This window comes from Procambarus clarkii, chromosome 90, assembly GCF_040958095.1.
Source record: "Procambarus clarkii isolate CNS0578487 chromosome 90, FALCON_Pclarkii_2.0, whole genome shotgun sequence".
Taxonomy (NCBI): domain Eukaryota; kingdom Metazoa; phylum Arthropoda; class Malacostraca; order Decapoda; family Cambaridae; genus Procambarus; species Procambarus clarkii.
Window position 1 is genome coordinate 13,264,322 of NC_091239.1, and position 22,834 is coordinate 13,287,155.

Below are 22,834 nucleotides of genomic sequence, written 5' to 3' on the forward strand. Positions count from 1 at the left end.
AGTGACGATTTATTGTGTAGATAATTCTGTATGTGTGAAGCTACAAGTCTAACACTGGAAATCTGTGTATATCTTTTGTCTTTGTATATCTTAACTTTTAGGGAACAATGTTGCTACAATGTTTCCTGTTATCGTACAGTGTACTGGGATAACGACACGTGTTATCTCCCACGCTCAGCTTCATTGTATATCCTCAGGGATAGCATGTATACCTTCCAACTCTGTGTTTGGGCTGGAGTACTGTTTACAAGAATTTACCTGAGGTCCGACATCTCTGATTTACCAGATTTACCTGGTTTCTAACTTGGTAAATCTGGTAAATCATAGATATCTCTAGTGGTTTCGATCGGGAGAGTCGAATCACTAAAATTATTTATTTTGATTCAAAGGCGGCGCCCAGGAGATAGAATTCGTTCCTTGCTATTATAGGATACTTAATATATTGCCGATTTATACACACGAAAATAAAAAAAATCATATTTTTCGAATCAAATCAAATCAATTTTTCAAGTCAATGACATCATCAAGAGAAGTCTGGCTACAGCTGGGTGTCCAGCACAAAGAGAACCCCAGTTGTGCAGACCTGACAACAGCCAAAAACGCCCAGATGGAGTCACCTTGCAGCCATGGAGGGAAGGTAAACAGGTCGTATGGGACTACACCTGTGCATCTACATTGGCTGATACCTATCTACCTTACAGCACAGCTGAGGGAGGCGGGGCGGCCACCTTCAGAGAGACCCAGAAAACCAACAAGTACAGAGACCTAGAACGTTGTTACAGGTTCGTGCCGATAGGCTCTGAGACTCTGGGCGCCTGGGGGTAAATGTGCACTTAAGTTCCTAAAGGAGGTGGGTGAGGAACTCATTGGGTAAACTAGAGACTCAAGAGCGGCCAGTTTCTTGTTCCAGCGCCTGAGTGTCGCGATCCAGAGAGGAAATGCGTGCTGTATCTTGGGCACGCACCCAACCTCCGAAGAACTGTATAAGTTCTTCCCACATTGATTGCTATATGTGTGTGTTCTATAAACTGTAACATAATGTAATAAAATTGATATAAAAGTCATATTATATATATAAAAAAATAGGAATGGTAGGAGAAAATATTAAAGTGTTCAGTGAGAATCCACAAGGTCTTCTTTGGATACTCTTTATTTTCTTCTCCGAGGCTATGGGTCCCCCTGCATATTTATAAGATATTCAATATTTTATAATAAGGAACATTTGTATTTATTTTTTGTAATCCCTTAGTGTATAAGTTTGCTTTAGTAATTGATATATATATATATATAGGGGGGTACCACCACTGGTGTAATTATAGGGACCCACAGCCTCAGAGAAGGGAACACAGAGCACTCAGGGAAAAACTTGACATTTAACTCTGAATACGAAAGAGTGTATATATATATATATATATATATATATATATATATATATATATATATATATATATGTATATATATATATTAGTATATTTTGGTAGCAGTCTTTCCTGTAGACATATATTATTAAATATGACCGATAAAGTAAGATTAATAATTCTAACACGAATTTTCTCAATCTTTCGTACATTACGCTTCACTGTTGGAGGTAAATCAAAAATCACTTCTCCAAAATTCATTTTTATTTCTAGTCTGACGCGACACGGGCGCGTTTCGTAAAACTTATTACATTTTCAAAGACTTCACAAATACACAACTGATTAGAACTTGCGTTTCCCTGATTTTATATCTACATTTGAGCGAGGTGGGAAGGGTGATGTGGCATTACATTTGAGTGAGGTGGGAAGGGTGATGTGGCATTAACACAAGACAGAACACTAGGGGATATTAATAGGGTATTAAAAGTATCAACACAAGACAGAACAGAAACAATGGGTATTGAATAGAAGTGTTTGTAGAAAGCCTATTGGTCCATATTTCTTGATGCTTCTATATTGGAGCGGAGTCTTGAGGAGCGGAGCGGAGCCTATTAATATCCCCTAGTGTTCTGTCTTGTGTTAATGCCACATCATCCTTCCCACCTCACTCAAATGTAATGCCACATCACCCTTCCCACCTCACTCAAATGTAGATATAAAATCAGGGAAACGCAAGTTCTAATCAGTTGTGTATTTGTGAAGTCTTTGAAAATGTAATAAGTTTTACGAAACGCGCCCGTGTCGCGTCAGACTAGAAATAAAAATGAATTTTGGAGAAGTGATTTTTGATTTACCTCCAACAGTGAAGCGTAATGTACGAAAGATTGAGAAAATTCGTGTTAGAATTATTAATTTTACTTTTTCGGTCATATTTAATAATAATATATATATATATATATATATATATATATATATATATATATATATATATATATATATATATATATATATATATATATATATATATATATATATGTATATATATATATATATATGTATAGGGGGAGGCATATATTAAAAGGTGGGAGGGAGGCGGAAATGTACAGGAAGTAGTCTTAGGGGGTCGATGCTCTCTCACTCTCACCTCTGGTATCATGATATATATACCATATTTATTATATATACAATATATAAATATAACCTGTGCATGTTCTTTAAACGGGAGGGGGCGGAGGCTCGCGCAGCAGCGGCACTACAGCTGTATAATTGAGTGTATAATACATTATAGACGGTCAATGGACAAGGGAGGTACGGACCAATCGACCATGCCTGTCATACTCAAGTCCCCCCCTACCCCTCCACACTGATATATAACCATATATCCTGCCATATATGGTATATTTGGTCAACCTAGCTAGCCCGCGACATACTCTACACTACAAACCACTATATAAACCAGAGTAGCCATACCTTGTTGCTAAATTAACCTTGTTATCCATTCAAATGAAAATGCCTTCCTTGGGCGTTTAAACTTCCCGCGTTAAACCAAGCCTCGATATCTTCCCGGCCTTTAAACCCAATTTCAGCCCAAACTACATATATTCCAAGCGAGAATTCATTTGAATAATATTCTTCAGCTAAATATACATTTTTATTGGAGCAAATTGGCCGGAATGATGGATTTTTGAAGTTTATTTTCCATTGTGAACGCTGAGGATGTTTGTTTACAAGCTGTTGTGGCCGCCAGCACTCTTATATATTCTTCGATTTTCAATGATTTAGCCATTTTTTTTTCAGCCTTTTTGTACTTTTCTCTAACAGATCATAGAGCTGGTGAGTTTCTGGAGCAGCGGGAGGCCGCAGGGTTGGCGTATATTGTGAAAAAGGCAGCTTATTGGTGCTTTTTTTTCATGGGGGTCGTATTAAGGGGATGAAAATGTGGTGTCAAAGCTTACTTAATATTTACATGACTGGTTCTCACTCGTAAACAATTTACACACTTTTTTACGCCTGTTTACAACGTTCTCTGAGAAATTCGACTCGATGGAATGGGAAATGCCTCGGGTTCAGTCATAAATATGTTATTGAACTAAATTATCTGATTAGTTGTAATGTATTGATCTAATTTCCCCTAGGGGCTAGGTAAGAAAAATCTATGTGTTGTTTAGACTGGCCTCAATATCCCCTTTTAACACCGGAGATGGAACAGGATGAAGGCTTGCTGTTTTAAGTGATCAAACTACATTCTGAAATACCTTCCTGAAGGGACAATAATGTTGTTCTACCAAAGTTTACCGGAGAGCCGCTATCACTAGTGACCTCGACGAGGATGAGAACCCGGCGGCTTATCGAAGGTTCCCCCCTCCCCCATGTGCTTTGATGATCAAAATGATATGATGATCATACTGTTGTTTTAAACAATAGAACAGAACAGAATAGAGAGAGCACTAAGTCACTATGACTATATAATACTTAGAAGGGGGTAGAATGGGGGGGGGGAAGGAATGGTGCCAAATTACTTGGACAGTCGGGGATCGAACGCCGTCCTGAAAGAAGTGAGATTGTTATTGTACCGTCCAGCCCAAGTGGTTTCAAAGCATGATGGAATAATCCCTAAAAGCGGACAGATAAACTATAATTCAGTTTGATTATCAGTCTGGCTTTTATTTTTTTAAAAGATGTGGTCTTATATGAACAATACAATGTTCAGTGATTGAACAATATCCAACTTGTATGAACAGTACAATGTTTTGCCTGAAACACTTTGCATAATAGTGGCTTCATTAGTTTGTGTAACTCTTGTCTCCGCAATTGTACATTACTCTTATGTTCTTTCTATACACATTTTTTTTAATACAAATTTGAATTTGACCTTGAATTTTTGAACAATAACATTGCTGTGAAATTTACACTATGTTAATCTTGTTTCATTGAGAGCTGTTTATCCCTGAAGTCTGTATTCATTGGCTGTTTTGCCTTGCCACGGGTCAGTTTGCCCTACCCCGAGTCTACATTTTATTTTCATTTGTGAATCTTTAAGTAATTGCATCATATAAATAAAGATATGTTGAGAATCAGTGTTGTATGTTATTTTGATTGAAAATACTGAAGGGAAAATATAGCCTTGTTTACTCGAAGTGTTGTGTGCAGTTTATGGTGTATGGGCCTGCAGTCCCTGAGAACATTTTAAGAGCTCTGGCAGCCTTGAAAGTTAATACACAAGCACCATTAGGTATAAGGTGTCTTTACAATGATACCTTTTAAGGTCCAAGCACTGGATCAGTAAGTCAGATGTGTCAATTTCATTAGGAGGGAGATGCCCAGTTTTCTTGTGCTCTTCTTGAGTTTTAGCATCCAGGCTGGAAAGGGCTCGGGTGTTGTATGTCAGGTATCCCCCTTCCCAGTTTGAGCTAGATATCTCCTCAGGTTCTCCCCCACATTGCTTTCTGTTGCTCCATGTGACAGGGGCAGACATACTCGTGCTCCACTGGGTTTTTGTTCTCTCATTCTAATTATCTCATTCCTTCTCTCTAACTCTCCTCCTTCCTGCCTACCTTCTGCTTAGACTAGGTGGGATTTGTTATTTCTGCTGCAAGATAGGGACTATGCATCTAATCTGGATTTCAAGGCCCAATCTGTACTCACCTAATTGTGCTTGCGGGGGTTGAGCTTTGGCTCTTTGGTCCCGCCTCTCAACTGTCAATCAACTGGTGTACAGGTTCCTGAGCCTACTGGGCTCTATCATATCTACATTTGAAACTGTGTATGGAGTCAGCCTCCACCACATCACTTCCTAGTGCATTCCATTTATTAACTACTCTGACACTGAAAAAATGCTTGCCAATGTTTGTAAACTTGTGCTTGCATCGAAGCTGTTTACTCTTCAACTGTGGTCTTAGTTTTCCATCCTGGGCATGGATTCCTTGCCAACCTTGATGTTTCTCTATCTGCCAGCAGCATCTTCATCTAAGTTGTTTGTTCTCCCTATTTTAGTTGGATGTGGTGTATGACTACCTTGCAATGTACATTGCCTGTGGGTGTTCCATGTTGGGCAATTTCCAGGAATTTGCTTCGTCTCTTCTCATTGGTGGTGGCCATTCCTGTTCTCTGAGAAGAATGTGAATCATTTTGAATTTTGCATACGTGCCATTCCAATCTTGTAACTTAATGGGTAAGGATTACTCCACTTTCCATGTTGTTTGATCGAATGGAGCAAACATCTGTTGAGAGATATTGTTAGGACCGTTGTATCAGTTTCTATCGGCACTCTTCTTTGACAGCATAGCGGGGAATATCTGGGCGCCTTTTAGCAGGCATAGATTAGGGTTGCTTAAGCTCTCTGGTTTTCAAAGGCCTCAATTTGGGCTCAGTTCCCTAGCAGCTCCTCAAGTGTCCCTGCATCCTGCCCAGCTATTCTCTCCACATCCATGTGATCTTAGCCAGGAGTGTAATAGTCATTGATATAGTTATAAGTTCTATATGTAGCATAGCCGTGCTACAGTCTTGGTGGGGGTCTTGTACCTTTTTCTGGTGGCCGTGCCAGACACACCCAATCTCAAGATTATTCTCGATCTCATGTGAGCCAATTTTCCCCTTCCCTTACCCAAGATTCTGAATGACCACCAGGTCCTTGGTTTGCCAGGAGGTTGCAGGCCAGTCTTGGATCATTTTCCTGAACCTCAAGGACACCTGCTGACATGTTCTCATCCATTCAAAATTAAGGAATGAGCTGATGTCTTGGGTGATGCATACAGTGTATCACTTTCTGGCTCTTCCCTTTAGGTTTAACCTGGCAACTCCCAAGAATGTTTGCCAAGTTCCACAAGTAGTTCTTTGGAAGCCCTCACTCTTGGATTCCAAGTCCTGGCCTGTATTGATTGGTAGGTTGGTTGGTTTTGATCTCCCAGTCATCAGTTTTCTGTTTATAGTTTGGGTGATATGCATATGTTTGGTTTTCTGGAGAATCGTCTCTTGTCCTAGCTTTCATCCATACAGTTCTGTTGATATTTGGGTGTGAATCAAGATACCATGTCAGCCTCTTTCTCCTTCTTTTGAATGCTCACCAGCTTACTTTCTGTCTCTGTTAGACTGACTTGTTGAGATCTTGAATGTCTGCTTGGAGGCCTGGTCAGAGACCGAGCCACAGGGACATCGATTCCTGGAACTATCACAAGGTAGTTGGCTGACTGAACTGCACCTGAGTTGCTTAACCACTTTGGCTGTAGGCACACAACCACATTCTGCATTGGTCAGTTCTTCATTGGATCGAGGGCCACTGGGCCTTTGGTTTCATTTACTTTGGCATTTTCCTGTTCGGGTCTTTCAGGGGTTCAGTTCTGTGGTGGCCTCTAGTTCTGATGTTTGCCCTGTTTCTTTGTCTGACAGAATGGTGTTTGTCTCCGGTCTTGGCTATGCATAGGAAAGCTTTCAAGAACTCCTCTTCTGTGGGGCTCAGTGATGAGGATATACAGTTCAACTTTGATTATCCTGACCAGTGGAATCAATCATAATTTTTTCTATAAGATCTTTAACAAACATCTATGTTGTTTTACTTTATTTGTGGTGTCATTGAACACCAGGTTACCTTAGCTTACTGGTGTTGAACACAACTTACTCAACATGCAGTCTCCGTGGTGTAGTGGTAAGACACTCGCCTGGCGTTCCGCGAGCGCTATGTCATGGGTTCGTATCCTGGCCGGGGAGGATTTACTGGCCGCAAATCCTTAACTGTAGCCTCTGTTTAACGCAACAGTAAAATGTGTACTTGGATGAAAAAACGATTCTTCGCGGCGGGGATCGTATTCCAGGGACCATAGGATTAAGGACTTGCCCGAAACGCTACGCGTACTAGTGGCTGTACAAGAATGTAACAACTCTTGTATATATCTCAAAAAAAAAAAAAAAAAAAAAAAAAAAAATCAAGCAAGTACAACATAAAGGTGGGAAATGATTGTACATTCATTGAAGATGATTATATGCTCATTGCTTTATGTGATATCAGATAGCAATTGCTTCTTATCTAAGTTGCCTAAAAATATATACTACCAGATATCTTTTAGGATTTTGTATTGAGTGCTTCTGTTGTTGACTTTAGAAAATAGAGGCCCCAAAAAACTGATTCTCAAGAGTATCATAACCTCAACTCTAGTTATCTTCTAGGTTGGGAATTACTCTACCTACATTGGCTGACCAGGAGTTGGTGCAAAAGGAAAAATATGGAACCTTCGGAGGCAAATTTGCGGATACCAGCTGTGCTTATGCCTTCATATCTCAGTGTTATAGGTAAGTCAATTTTTGTTGCTTTACTTTAGCACAATGGTTTACATCCTTGGTTTACAACTGAAGGACCAGGGTTCAATGCCCAAAAGGCAGAAATGGTTGGGCATGTTTTTTTTCACCAGATGTCTCTTGAAATAAGTTTATTGAGGTAAAATACACACAAAGGGATGAGGTAGCTCAAGCTATTCTCACCCCGTTCAGTACATCGTGTTAATACATACATAGACACACATCACAAACAATAAACGTATTACCGAACATTCTGAGAGATAAACATATACATTCCCTGGATGTCTCTTCACTGAGCAGTAAAACAGGTACCCAGGATTTAAGCGACTGTTGTGGTATGCATCCTGTGGGAGGTCAGCAGTTTGCATGGGGAAGAGCTCGACAAACCTAAGTACTGTACTGTTGACCAGACCACACACTAGAAGGTGAAAGGACGACGACGTTTCATCGACTTGAGAATGGTCCAGGACGGACCGAAACGTCGTCGTCGTCCATTCACCTTCTAGTGTGTGGTCTGGTTAACTTACTTCACCCACGTTATTGTGACTCAATGCCTGCATTAGTACTGTTCTGTATAGGTTTCCTGTCCCCAATAATGGGATTTATATATATGTCATAAATTTCTTAATTTAGTTACCCATTATTGAAGACAAGAAACTTGTTATATTTATCTAATCCCATTAGGCCAACAACAGACCTTCCCCATTTTAGCTGCCTTATAACTGTCAACTTGCAAATAAAACTAAATAGTAACAGCTGAACAAATATCACAAACATTTCTTACTGGTAATTAACTATTCAGTATAACTTGTCATAAAAAAAATACAATTTGATTGTATGAAGTTTCACACACGCATGAGACATTATCAAACAGTAGACCTTGAAGATGGCTGGAACAACCCTCGATTCACAGGTTATCTCATCTCCGGAGGACTTCAACCATGCAGGCTTCGAAGGCTTTGGTGCCAAGAAAATAAGAGTAAAATATAAAACAGCATCTTGCTTATGTTTTGGAATAATATCCCCAGAATTGATCACAGGTATTCTTAAGAGGCAAGCAAATCATTGTGATATTTCAGTAAGCCTAACAGATACAGTGACAAAAAATTTCAAGACAATCTCCCTCCCTCAATTTCCCTGAAATTTCAAAAATTTCAGGGAAATTTTGAAGGCATATGATGGGATCAAACTCGCCTCCCTGGTCTCTCATTATATGGCCTCAGTATTTTTCGATAGATACATCACAGAGGCCAAGAAAAAACTAGGGCACCAATGATTGGCCACTCGAATCCAAATGTAACTCAGTTCAGTGAACTGCAAGAAAAGGCTGAGGCAGAAAGCAATCGAAGGCAAGCAGGCTCAATCCAGAGGTCACTGATATAACTGGGAAATGTGTTAGGATCAAGGAAAACCCTCTTGCTCCAACACATGCTACGGGGGGCCTCGTAGCCTGGTGGATAGCGCGCAGGACTCGTAATTCTGTGGCGTGGGTTCGATTCCCACACGAGGCAGAAACAAATGGGCAAAGTTTCTTTCACCCTGAATGCCCCTGTTACCTAGCAGTAAATAGGTACCTGGGAGTTAGTCAGCTGTCATGGGCTGCTTCCTGGTGTGTGTGTGTGTGTGGTGTGGGAAAAAAAAAGTAGTTAGTAAAACAGTTGATTGACAGTTGAGAGGTGGGCCGAAAGAGCAAAGCTCAACCCCCGTAAACACAACAAGGTGAATACATATTCAAGGCATACCCAAATTTATTCTAATTCAGCCACCGATAGGACAAGATGAGAGAGAGAGAGAGAGCAATACGGGGAGCTGAAAACACGGCAGGGCCATAAATAACATAAAATAACAATGCATATATCAGGTGTTGCCAAACTAAACCCAATAGATACTAAACAAAGACAAGGCAAGGGCAGGAAACAGCTGGAGGCATGAGGGCTAAATGCAGGTAGTGTCGCTCTGCAGACTTAAATGATCCTCATGTCGAGGACACGGCGAATCTTTCCTTGAGAAGGGGACGCACTGATTGGTTTGTGTTCAGAAACTGCTTTTCACATTTACTCAAAGTTGTATTTTTTTTTAAGTCCAGAGGTTTGGAGATACAGTATTTACATTTTCACAAAATAATTTTACTTGCAGGTACAGAAGAAGGAAAAGCCGCCTCAAAAAGAGTAAGAGTTAATTGTGGAATTTGCAAGGAAACTCGGTACTATTCAATCCACAGAGGAGTAACGCGTATGGGTGGAACTGTGGTAGCGTGTGAGGCGTGCCGACATTGCTATCAGAAGTTCAAAAGGCAGCCATTTATATTACGTTGTAAAGAAGACTGCAGGTGTGCATTGCCAGAATATTTGTATTTTGAATGCTTTGATTATGGACTGTATTACATTAAGTTGAAAGTAGGGTGTGTTTAGTGTTTGGCAATTTGTGCACTAATTTCAGGTTAGTAGGTTAGAAAGTGCTTATATAACACTTCTTGGGATAGATTGTGAAACTTGTTATAGTCACTCTTGGGACTGCCAAAGTGGTTAATTTGTAGAGATTGCCAGTTATTCTAAGCATTAAACCAGGATGTAAGAATTTTCCCCCTTCACCAGAGTCACTGTGCTTACCCTGTTACTTTAATAAATGATGTCCATGCCTCCACTTGTTCTGACGTCTCCCAAACGACATTACCCTCAGTTGGCAGCTCATCTTCAAGCACTTATGAACTATTTCTTTCCATTATTATCTCATTCATCATAACTATCCAGCTTTTCTATAGTCTATCCTTCAAGCTTATTCTTCTTGGTCATATGGAAGTCTTTTTCTCATAACATATTAACATCATGAATAAATCTTGAAGCTGTATGAGGTATGAACCTGATCACAAGCCGGTCGGCCGAGCGGACAGCACGCTGGACTTGTGATCCTGTGGTCTCGGGTTCGATCCCAGGCGCCAGCGAGAAACAATGGGCAGAGTTTCTTTCACCCTATGCCCCTGTTACCTAGCAGTAAAATAGGTACCTGGGTGTTGGTCAGCTGTCACGGGCTGCTTCCTGGGGGTGGAGGCCTGGTCGAGGACCGGGCTGCGGGGACACTAAAAAAGCCCCAAAATCATCTCAAGATAACCTCAAGATAACATAAGGCACATGAACTACCGACTGGACTATGACGGGCTTAAGCGCATCTCAATCAAAAGTACTGTACTACTTGTATGAAGTTTGAAAGGCACCATCCAGTACCACAAGTCAAGTTTTACGAAATCACTATCGACACTTGAGTGTGGGCAAGGTATCTCATATACCTTGGCTTGTGGTACCAGACAGTGCCTTCCAAACATCGTATAAGTCAAGTAGTCTATCTGGTTGAGATCCGCTTAAGCCCATCGTAGTACGTAGTAAGTGTGCCTTATGTAATCAGAGTCGTGGGTTCGATACCCTCATATAGCCTCAATATTTATTCATTTTTCATCACACTGTTGTGATTTTCATTGCGTATTAACACTTCTGCTGCCCAATGACGTCATTATGCAGGAATTAGGAATATCTAGTTCTATTTTTTTAATTTGATATTATATCTTGTAATTATAGATTTACTTGCTTAATGGACTTATTTTGCCTCCATCTGTTCACTTTATCACCCCAACTGACTCATTCTTTTACTGTATATAAAAACCTTTTAATGTGCTGTGAACATTTTCTTATTTTCAGTTGTTATGTGCTTGGAGATAACTCCAAAAACAGGTGCAAAGCTTGTTGGATTGCATATATTCTTGGTCGTTGTCCCGTAGGAGAAGACTTGTATCACCATCTTGTAAATCATCTGCCCCCAAAACTCAAAGTAAGTTTTAGTGATGTGTCAGTGCCAGGGATTGGACCAACTAATCTTGGATATCCTCTAAAATATTTTTTTTTCAGCATGTGCTCTCCATGTTCCTCTGATAAGAATAGAAATTAAAGCCATAAAACGGAATCGAACTCGCACCTCTAAACTCTGGCACCGCACTGTCATTGTCCAGTTGATAGTGCATGTGCTTGCTTGATGAGTTTAGGGACGTGGATTTAATAAAATCACAGAATCTTCAATAAGATTCTTGGATTTTATCACTGAGTTTGTGTTCTCCATTAATGTGCAATCAAGTGTTGCATATAGTAAGTTCTCATCGAATCTGTCTTCTCCATTACCATGCATATCAAGGGGCTGTTGAAGTTTTATTTAATAAGATACATATTTTTAGATACATGTTTAATTGCTATAATTTTGCAGGCAAAGATGCCTGAGAAAGCTCCAGTATCAGAAGAAGTGCCTGAGAGTGAGCGTGGAGCACTAGGCCTCGAGGTAATGAAAGACGATGAGTGGGTGGACATGACGCAAGTACCCGAAGTCAAACCTTCTCCACATTGCAGTGAAGATGAGGAGGACAGTAATGTTTATGAACAAGAATTTGGCGCATCACTGGAAAATGAGGAACATTTGGAGCAATTTGAGGTGGGTTTTGCTTATATTATAGCAGCATGTCTCCTACGCTAAATTTAACTGAATATCAGTCGATTAAAAACAAATACTGTACTATAATTGCCAAATCCCTTTGTCTGCCATATGCCATGCCTTGTAGTCTGCAGTGTGCAAGGGTAGGATTTAGTACCAGCAGACATTGAGCAATCGTGTTGTTGAGCGCTAAAGTAATATGTCAATGAGTCGATAAAATGAACACACACTCTTAAATGATGTTGAGTAATGTTAACCCAATATTGGATCAGTGTTTGCCATGAAGAGATCACAGCAAGGCATTTTGCCTTGATATGCGTGTAAACAGTGTGATATGCAAGTAATATATGTCTGTATATTACTTCCTATTGGCTGCAGTGTTTTTATATACAGTATTGTATTCTCATTCTAATAATTCATTGTTCTTATGTTCTGATTTTTTTTTCAGCTGAATGTACATATTTTATTATACATTTTTTCTCTTGTAGATGGCTCACACGTCAGATACATATGATGAATATACGTCTGATTACACCGAGAACAGAGATACAGCACCTCAGAATGCAAATGGACTTACCAGAGAGGAAAAGGAAAACGTGCTTGATCAACAAGTGTGTACCTGATCTTTCCTTGTCGTTCATCAAATAAATAAGTATACAGTATCCAAATCATCTCAAGATAACCTCAAGTATGCACAAAAAAATCACAAAAATGTGACATATATGTGAGATAATATTGAATCTGCATGAAGAGATCAACATTGAGGTTACCTTGAGGTGCTTCCGGGGCTTAGCGTCCCCGCGGCCCAGTCGTCGACCAGGCCTCCCTGCATTCATGTACTCCTCAGGAACACCCACTACCAACTGGACCATAATGGCCTCATAAGTATTTCAACCAGAAGTAGAGATACTTTCAGACCATCATGGTTCATTCGGTAGTGCATGTGCCTGAGGAGTTTAGGGATACAGGTTCAATCCCATTATATAAATGTATACATTATAGGAATGCACAAAATATTTGTTAATGTTATATTACATATAGTCCAGTTGTTCTATTGGTTAAGCAGAGTGCAAAGTTAGTATAAAAAAAGGCACAAATAAAATAATTGACATTTTTTTTGCATTTTCTCTGCTCTTGCTGAGCGGAGAGCCTGCAAGATGACACTCTAGACGTCAACTGGTAACAGCAGGTGTACCTGTTATTTTGATCTGGGTAGTGGTCAACATGTCTGACGTTCATCAGCATTACATTATGATTGGAGACAAGATTAAATTATTTTTTCCATGTGATATATAATCACAAGTAAGGAGTATATGTGCAAAAGTAAAAAGAATGCCAGAATAAATTTGTACGGTACAGAAAAGATCTTTATGTGGGCCCCAGGTAAATGCTACGATCGTATTATTAGAGACCAGGGGCCAGATTCACACAAGCACTTACGAACCTGTACATCTTTTCTGAATCTTTGGCGGCTTTGTTTCCAATTATTAAACAGTTAATGAGCTCCGAAGCACCAGGAAGCTGTTTATAACAATAACAACAGTTGAATGGGATGTTTTCATGCTTGTAAACTGTTTAATAAATGTAACCAAAGCGGTCAAAGATTGAGGAAAGATGTACACGTTCGTAAGTACTTGCGTAAGTGCTTTCATGAATCTGGGGTCAGGAACTGAAATCCAACTCCAAATTGTTTCTTGACATACTCGTGACTCCTCAGAGACACCACTAAGGGATTGGGACCATGTGGGCAGCAATGGTATTTGAACATTTATGAAGACTATTGGCAAGATGAGCAACACGTGGTGATGACCACACTTTCAGGGTTATATCTTGAGGTTATCTTGAGTTGATTTCGGGGCTTTGTTTTTAGTGTCCCCGCGGCCCGGTCCTCGACGAGGCCTCCACCCCCAGGAAGCAGCCCGTGACAGCTGACTAACACCCAGGTACCTATTTACTGCTAGGTAACAGGGGCATAGGGTGAAAGAAACTCTGCCCATCGTTTCTCGCTGGCACCCGGGATCGAACCCGGGACCACAGGATCGCAAGTCCAGTGTGCTGTCCGCTCGGCCGGCCGGCTCCCTAAGGAAATCCCTAAGGGTTAAGGAAATCTTTATATATATACATTCTGTACCACATTGTAACAGCATTCTTCACACCTATTCAATAAAACCATTTTAAGCATAATTAAGGATATGAAATGCCTGTTACGATGGTAGTAAAGATTACTCTTTAGTCGTTTCTTGATTAGAATTCCACTCTGTTATTCTGTACTTACTATAAATCAACTTCTCAGACGGTGCGATGGTGGATGCAACCGGAAACTAGCTCAACTTACACCGTCCTACAAAATGACAGTGGTCAGTCATACTTCAATATGTAAGTTATCAATTATTTTGCATTAAAGTAAGCATCTTTATTGATCTCTTTAAATGCCAACTACTACATTTGAATAATGAGTGTGAAAATCTGAGCACTTTCAGATTGTCTTTAATCATTTGACAAAAGATTGGAGACAATCTCAGATCAAGCTCTTTCTCTCAGATCTGACAGACAAGCTCTCAGATCTTCACACTAATTTTTCAAATGTAGTAGTCAGCATATTAGATATATATTTGATTGTATACTGTATACACAGTTCATGTTTCTAAGACCCATTGGTCGCACCCCTTGGCAAGTCTCACCTCAATATGTGAATCTGATGTTTGCAGCTTTCAGGAGTGGTCTTTTTTTCTTTTTTTTTGCCTTGACGGTCACTCATGTTGACTCCAACATACCTCTTGTTGGGTCCAAGGTCTTTCACCTGCAGAACAGTGCAGGAGTGTGATGTTTGTTAATGGCAGATGTCAACTTTAAGTGAGCCTTCATCCCGGAGAGCTTATGTGGCAGCATCTCGTATGCATTCCTCTGTACCAAGAACCGACCTTCCCAAAAATGCAACCCAGAACAGTTGCCTAGCTCCCAGGTACCTAGTACTGACGCTTCTCAGGATGCAAGCCACAACAGTTGTTTAACTCACAGATATCTCTTTACTGCTAGGTGAACAGAGGCAATCAGGTGTAGGTTAATGTGCCCATATAAATACAGTATTTGTACTTTAGTGCTATTTGGTTTTATTCCTATTTCAAGATGGGTGGGTATGTAATTGTAGCCACTAGAAGCTATTCATTTAATAAGTCTTGATTAAAAACATGAATTTTCAAGATTGTCTTTGGTGTTAGACCAAAAATATATTGAAAAATATAATTTAACACTTCATCATTGTATTGTGTAGGATAACACAAAATATTGTGTTGTGTAGGATAACACGAGATATTGTATCTGTTGAATACAGAATTATTCTCTCGGGTTTTCTCAATCACAGGTGGGTAAAGATTTCTTATACCAATGTTGAAATAAAAAAGGTTCAATGGTTTAAAGTTTAAACCAATTTCCCTCAGGGATGCTGTCAACCCTTCAGATGGGCTGACGGCCCTGACGCCCATGCAACCGGCCCAGCCTGTCGACGCCTTTACCACCTTGACACCTATGCAGGTTGCCCCAGTCCACCAAAACCACCATAATGGCTTCCACGATTCAGAAATAGCATTACTTGGGTAAGTTTTGTAATTTCTCCATTTTTAACATGTACTCAGTGGGCATAATATTCAAGAATGCCCTTAGTTTGACACTAAATTAAGGTTGAAAACATTTATTCCGTGTTGAATTAATGTTGATTTGACATTGAATTTGGGTTATTCATAGATATTGTGCCCACTGGGTATCCTTGTAAGTAGAAGATAGTTTTTATTTGTTGAGGTAATGGAAGACGAAAGTCTCACTATGCAGAGAGGGAGCTACAATAATATGGCTGAAAATTGATAACCCAACTCATGCATATGAAATGAAAGTGATAGTGTTTAGGTTCACCCTGGACCCTTATCACCTTATCACATTCTATGGACGTGATTTTCATCCAGGATGGCCTGAAACATCATTGTGTGATTAGGATTCAGGATGGCCCAAAATGTCATCACTGTCCTGTCTTTTTATGTGTGGATTAAGTCATTATTTTCAACAGTTTAGATTATATCACTGTCCACTTTATGCTTGTGTTCATATTTAAATCCTTGTGGAAACACCATCCCACAGTGGTCGGGTAACCTAGAGGTTATCTCCCTACCCAACATGAACCTTAGTCCTGCTTTGTTGCTGTTGACTCTTCCCTTTCCCAGTACATACAGTACTCAAATGTTTTAAACTTTCTAACAAACGTGACCTAACATAAGCCTACCTATCGTTTTTTCTCTTCTTACGTTCCCATTCTTACTCCTATTATTACCCCTTACACCATTTATTTTACCTATCCCTTCCATACCTTTTGCCTTGCTCTTACCTTCCTCTAAGGTCTCCTCCTCCTTACCTCTCTTGGCTTACTTATACCCGTGCCTCCCTCGTCTCATCACAATCAACCTGATAATGGTCCAGGACGAACTGAAACGTCAGCGTCTTTTCATCTTCTAGTGTGTGGTTTGGTTAACAATCTAGAGGTTATTTTAACCCTTAAATGTAAGTACCTCCTGTGCTCGAAACCCCCCAATGACATTTTGTGTACCTTCATTTGTTACCAGGTAAGTATCCTTATTCATGTGTGACTTTATCTGTGCCATTTAAGGATTAATGCATGTGAGATCATGTCAAGAGACATGGTTTATTCCAGTTAATAAACCATGAAGTTTTGACTGGATTATCCATACACTATATCCTGATTGTAAATATAGATTCACTTACCCAGGGGTCAATCCAAATTTACTCTACTAGTATACAGTTTTCATAATAGAGTTTTCAATTTATGTTTTGTCATATTTCATAACCCAAATGTGTGTGTGTGTCTCATTCTCGTTTCTCATTTAACAGCGTAAAGCAAGAGAAGTGTGACTGGCAAGATGGGGTGAGTCAGGAAGCAAAACTGTTTCAAAATATCTGCGTTAAACAAGAGTATTATCCTCAACACGAGCAAGTTGATCTTCGGATGCATACTAGTCCGTACTTTGGTCATGGCGATGTTGGTAATCAACTAAATATTGCAATGTTTGGTCAAGGTCATGGTCTTATGAATGGGGCTGGAGGCTGGAAGGTTGAGGGCCACTCTATGGATGGTATTGACAGAGGCTCGCCACTGCAGGAAAATGCAGACGTTTCCAAAGTCAAGAAAAAACGAAAGCCGAGAATCAAGCGTGAGGGCGACGAGTGAGTTAATCATTTTGTTATTTGTACTTTATTTCATCGCTTTGGCTGAAATAGTTTAGAGTTATTCTCAAGGGGGTTTCAGTTTGTCTGCAGACAGTAGTTGATTGGTGGGATTACCCATTTCATAGTCACTAAAAAAATATATTGAATAGCTTTTTCTGTGTGTGGATGGTTAGTGCACCCAATCAACCAGACTATGATTCATACATCAGGCTGTGAGCAGCTGTATCCAACAGTCTGGTTGACCAGACCACCAACTGGTCACAGACTGGGCCGCAGGGATGTTGATCCTTTGAACCAACACAAGGTAACCTGTATCCTATACCTGGCTGCTTATGACTCATACTCATTAGATGCTATTTAGGCAAATTAATACTTCTGGTTTACTTACAACCAATTAAAAAAGAAACCTGCACTATGCACCTGTTTTATGTAACAACTTCCTTGGGCCAGGGTTAATTATTTACTAAAATTAACTAAAATTTAAAAAAAAAAATAAAAATGTCATATTGTTAACTCAAGATTTTTCATTTCAAATCACAAAGAATGAAAAAACATTAAGAAAACATAAAAATATTGCTAAATTCAAAAATATTTTGCACTACCTGTCAAATGCCTTAAGGTGCTATATCACTGTAGGGGTTAGAGAACTCATTTGTAAACTTTTTGATACCAAATTTATAGTTATAACCCAAGAAATAACTTAGAAAACATGAAATGATTGTAAAAAAGTTTTCACATCACTGAATGGCCCCCAAAACCCAGGAAATTTACGGTGTGGAACATATGGAGAGGCCAGACTTCCATATTGTTAAAATACATGGCTGTTTGGCTATGTGGAGCAAACTTGATCATGAAATGTACCACATCCCACAACACTCTTGACTCACATAAGTCAAGCCTGGTCTCGGGGCGGGCTTGGGGAGTAGAAGAGCTCCCAGAACCCCATCAACCAGGTAACAATGACGCCGGTCTCCTGTATACTGTGCACCACTGGAAAGACGTGATTTAAGACCCTTTTGTGGGGTCTTAAATCCCCATTTAAGACCCCTAAATCCCTAAATTAAGACCCTTAGCTACCAATGCTAAGCTAATATTTAGCATTTGTTACTCGAGTGATTTCACAGCAATTTTAATTTTGAGAATTTGTTTTAATCCCACAATACTGTATACAGAACTGATATAAATGCAGAAAATGTGAATCTGAAATATCAAATGAATACATAATACAATACTGTAAAGAAGTTATATGCATATGGAAATAATAAATCATATTTTTTAGAAATGGCAACTTATCAATTTTTGCAGATTAAAATCAAGTAAAAAATCACCGGGTGAAAAAAACAAGAGGTCTGCACCTGAAATAGGACCCGATGGTTTACCTCTTCCGTCTCCTCAAAAGCAGAGAAAGAAGGTGGAGCGTTTTGATGGCTTACCTGAGGAGGAAGTAGCCAAAAAGACCTTACCTGACCATTTGGGACCCAATATGGACATACTCATTGTAAGTTGTCATAACACTTTACTTTTAAATTATATATTCCCCAGTTCTATGATATACCGTACAGTATAGTTAATCTGGTATTCAACCCATCCTCGGGAAATGACAGCATATATAGCAAGTATTAGTGATAGCCATTATGGTGGTTTTGGTGGACTGGGGCAACCTGCATAGGTGTCAAGGTGGTAAAGGCGTCGACAGGCTGGGCCGGTTGCATGGGCGTCAGGGCCGTCAGCCCATCTGAAGGGTTGACAGCATCAACCAGTCCGTACAGCAACGGACTGTTGCAGATAACAATGATTATGAACTATTAGTTTTGTAGTGGGCAAAAAAACAGAAATCCTTCATGAACTTTAGTACAACAATGTGCCATGTTGAGCTTAAATTAGGCCTAAGATAATAAATAGTAGGCCTTGGACAGGTTAGGTTCTTTAGCTTTTGTTCCATTTAGCATATTATGTGGGGTAATTCAGTAGTGCAAAACATAAACATTTTTTGGGCCCAACTGTTTGTTGTTTGACAACTGTTCTATGTTTGGTCAAATTGTTGTTATAAGTACACTACTATTGTTGTTGGAAGATGGGCTGTAGTGTTATATGTGGCTGTATTGCAAACAAAGTGATGATAATTCAAATGATAACTTTTCTGAAATTTTGTTGTTCAGGAACAACAACAAATGTGAAAATAATTAAAGATGATTGTAGAGTGTTTGTGGTATTTACTTATAGATTAGATCTGTTCTGAACTCCATGTTCCTAGTACTATTTATAATTTATAATTATTATTATTGATGATAATTGATGTATAATTTGCCAAAGTAGTTACAATACCACACTGTACATTGAAGTGTCGACTGTGTTCCTAGATTGGCATAAATCCAGGGCTTTTCGCGGCTCACAAGGGACATCATTATGCTGGACCTGGCAACCATTTCTGTGAGTACCATCAACTTTTAAGTAAAATATGTAATACATGATATAATAATGATAAATAATACCTAATATGAAAAAATAAGTTTTTATGTAAATGTGTTCATGCAAAATTGTTAATGTTGAACTGCTCCTGATGATGTTTGGTCACTGAAAAATGCCCTACGAGTCTCAAAATATATCTGAAGCAAAATTGTACCTATTTGTGTCACACCATTTAACAGTAAAGCGTTTAGACGCGTAACCCACAAAGCTGAAAATAAAGTAAGTGATGATGTTTTGATGTCCAAACCACACACCAGATGAAGAGATGACGACGTTTTGGTCCATCCTGGACCATTATCAAGCCTATTGTGATAATGGTCCAGGACGGACCAAAACATGGTCTCTTCATCTTTTGGTGTGTGGTTTAGTCATCGTATCTTCAGCCACATTAATGTGACTCATTGTCTGCCGATGATGTTTTGGTCCATCCTGGACCGTTATTAAGTGGTATAAAGAAAGAGTGGCAAAGTCATTATATAAGGTAAAAATATGAGGTGAAAGGCAAAAAGGTTGAAGTAACTTTCTTACCTCATAAAATGACTTTCTTTACTGCTCATTCTTTTACATAACTTGGTCTAAGATGGGCTGAAACATTGTCACGTTCTTTATATTCAGATTTGCAGGTTGTCTAAATTTTCAGCCGAGTTATTGTGACATACATTATGCGACGCTGTTTTAATGTTTCTGTTCCCATCAACTCATTATCATGGTTTATGTGCATGATTTAAGAAAATCTTTTATAATTATTGTTGAGGAAATTTTTTTTAGTCTGTATTTTCCATAAAGCTAATTTGAATCCATATTCTTCATAAATGCCAGATTTTTTAAAGTATATAGTTACAGTATGTGTAAATAATTTGTGTGACTTGCTTACCATCAACTGTAACTTCTTTACCTCACATTTATTATTATTATTTTTTCAGGGAAGTGCATGTATTTATCAGGACTCATCCCAGAACCCTTCAACGCATATGATGACTTTCGGTTACTGGAATATGGTATTGGTTTTACAAACATGGTCGCTCGCACAACAAAAGGCTCTGCGGATCTTTCACGCCAAGAGATCAAAGAAGGTTTGCTGCTTATATTTTTGTTTAGTTCTAAATTTGTGGAAAAAGACATTAGTAAGATGAATCGGGAAGGAATAGTATAATCAGAAATCAGTTTTTATGACGTGTTAGAAAGTTGTTACAACTTGCTAGATACTTGTTACTACTTGTTAAAAGGTGTTTACAAGCTGTTCGAACACTGTAGCAATGTCATAGTTTTGGTGGGAGTATGACAAGTTTGTTGAAGAAAAGTTGTTTTGAAAGGGAATAGCATATGGCTTAAAGCAGTACCTGACTCAATTTTTTTTATTTAACGAACATGTTGACTGTTGTTTAGAATTATGAAATTCACATTTAATTAAACTATTTTTCTTAAAAAGTAAATGTTTGTTGTATAGGTTGTTACCTACTAATGTTTCTGATTATGATAATAACAATGTTTAGATGTCAAAGTAGAATAAATTTACCATGTATTCTGCTCTGTAGGAAATGTATCAAATGAACATTAATCCTGTAATTTTTGTTTTTGTTTGCAGGTGGCAAGATTTTGCGAGCCAAGTTAAAGAAATATAAGCCTCTTATAGCCGTGTTTAATGGGAAAGGTATATACGAAATATATTCTGGTAAGAAGCAGTTCTGCTTTGGAAAGCAACCGGAAAAGGTTGAAGGAACTAATACTGTGAGTTATATGGTTTTTGTTTTTTCCTTTATTATAATATTATAGTATAGTTGTCAATTGCACTTTGTAAAGATGGGAATTCACAAAGTTTATCTTACAGTTTTGGCTAACCTTATCACTGCTTCGGTCCCTATCTGAAATTTCCTCTTGTGCTCCAGTCATTATCTGAAATTTCCTCCTTGTGTTTCAATCACTATCTGAAATTTTTTCTTGTGTTCCAATCACTATCTGCAATTTCCTCTTGTGTTCCAATCACTAACTGCAATTTCCTGCAAATTGCACTAACTACAATTTGATTTTGATTTGCCTAGTGTTATGGCAAATAGTGTTTGAGGTGAAGAAAAAGTTCTCATATAATTTGCAGATGCAAATGACCAGATAATGAGAGTGTGAGTGATTTACTGTAATGTTAAACCAGTTCATGTGTATGCAGCACAATGAAATTACGAAAATGGGATGAATCTTTGAGAATTATTGAAGCTGCATAATGGGATCGTACCCATGTCCGTGTCCTCGGGCATGTGGCCGAGGAGTTCAGGAATGCGGGTTCAGTCTCATTGTACAGCTTCAGTACAATGTTTAATGTTTATCAAAGTATATCAAAGAGTATGTGTATTCTGTGTTTTAAGATCACTTCTATCTCTTTACAGCATATATGGGTCATGCCGTCTTCATCAGCTAGATGTGCTCAGTTACCAAGAGCTTTAGACAAAGTCCCGTTCTATTCAGCTCTCCGCAAATTTCGCGACTATCTTAAGGGTATTCTCACAGAACTAGATGATGAAGAAGTTGTGTTTACTCATGTAAAACTTACAAATTACAAGTCTCCTACCAAAGCTGAACCCAAAACAGAGCCTAAAACAGAGCCCACTGACGGCATCTCTGAATCAGCTCATGTGGTTAAACCTGCCAGAAGGAAATTAGAAAGTGAGCGGACAAAGGGGCAGAAATCATCACCAAAGAAAAAATAACATCTGTGAAAACTGAAAAAGGGTCTTAATATTATTTGTTTTTGTAAAGTGTAATTTTAATATGCAGTAGGCATTGGCTAGTGCACTTGGTTATGTTCCTGGACCTGCCTTGTACTTTGGATTCGTATAAAGGTGTTACATTTGTTAAGGAACTTAAGGGGGAAGAATATATAGTGGAACCTTTGGGATCTCTTCCCCACCTCATCATACAGTCATTGTACCAAATGTCAGTGTGTGTACAATGGAATCTAAAGTTCTAGTGTTAACAATTACCTCCTGGCAATTGGCTATCATATTGGAGATAAGGTTATTTCATTTTTGACT

The 22,834-nt window shown here is 38.9% G+C and overlaps 1 protein-coding gene across 1 annotated transcript; it reads left to right on the plus strand.

Annotated features, from left to right (window-relative positions):
* The first annotated feature begins 3,067 nt into the window (after positions 1-3,067).
* Positions 3,068-22,533, plus strand: LOC138359266 (uncharacterized). Its single transcript, XM_069318356.1, has 14 exons — positions 3,068-3,191; positions 7,518-7,640; positions 9,783-9,975; positions 11,336-11,465; positions 11,892-12,113; positions 12,602-12,724; positions 14,407-14,489; positions 15,551-15,706; positions 17,007-17,339; positions 18,648-18,840; positions 19,703-19,772; positions 20,735-20,884; positions 21,397-21,539; positions 22,190-22,533. The coding sequence occupies exons 2-14, from the start codon at positions 7,574-7,576 to the stop codon at positions 22,508-22,510; spliced, it is 2,184 nt and encodes a 727-aa protein (XP_069174457.1). The 5' UTR covers positions 3,068-3,191; positions 7,518-7,573; the 3' UTR covers positions 22,511-22,533.
* Positions 22,534-22,834: the final 301 nt, after the last annotated feature.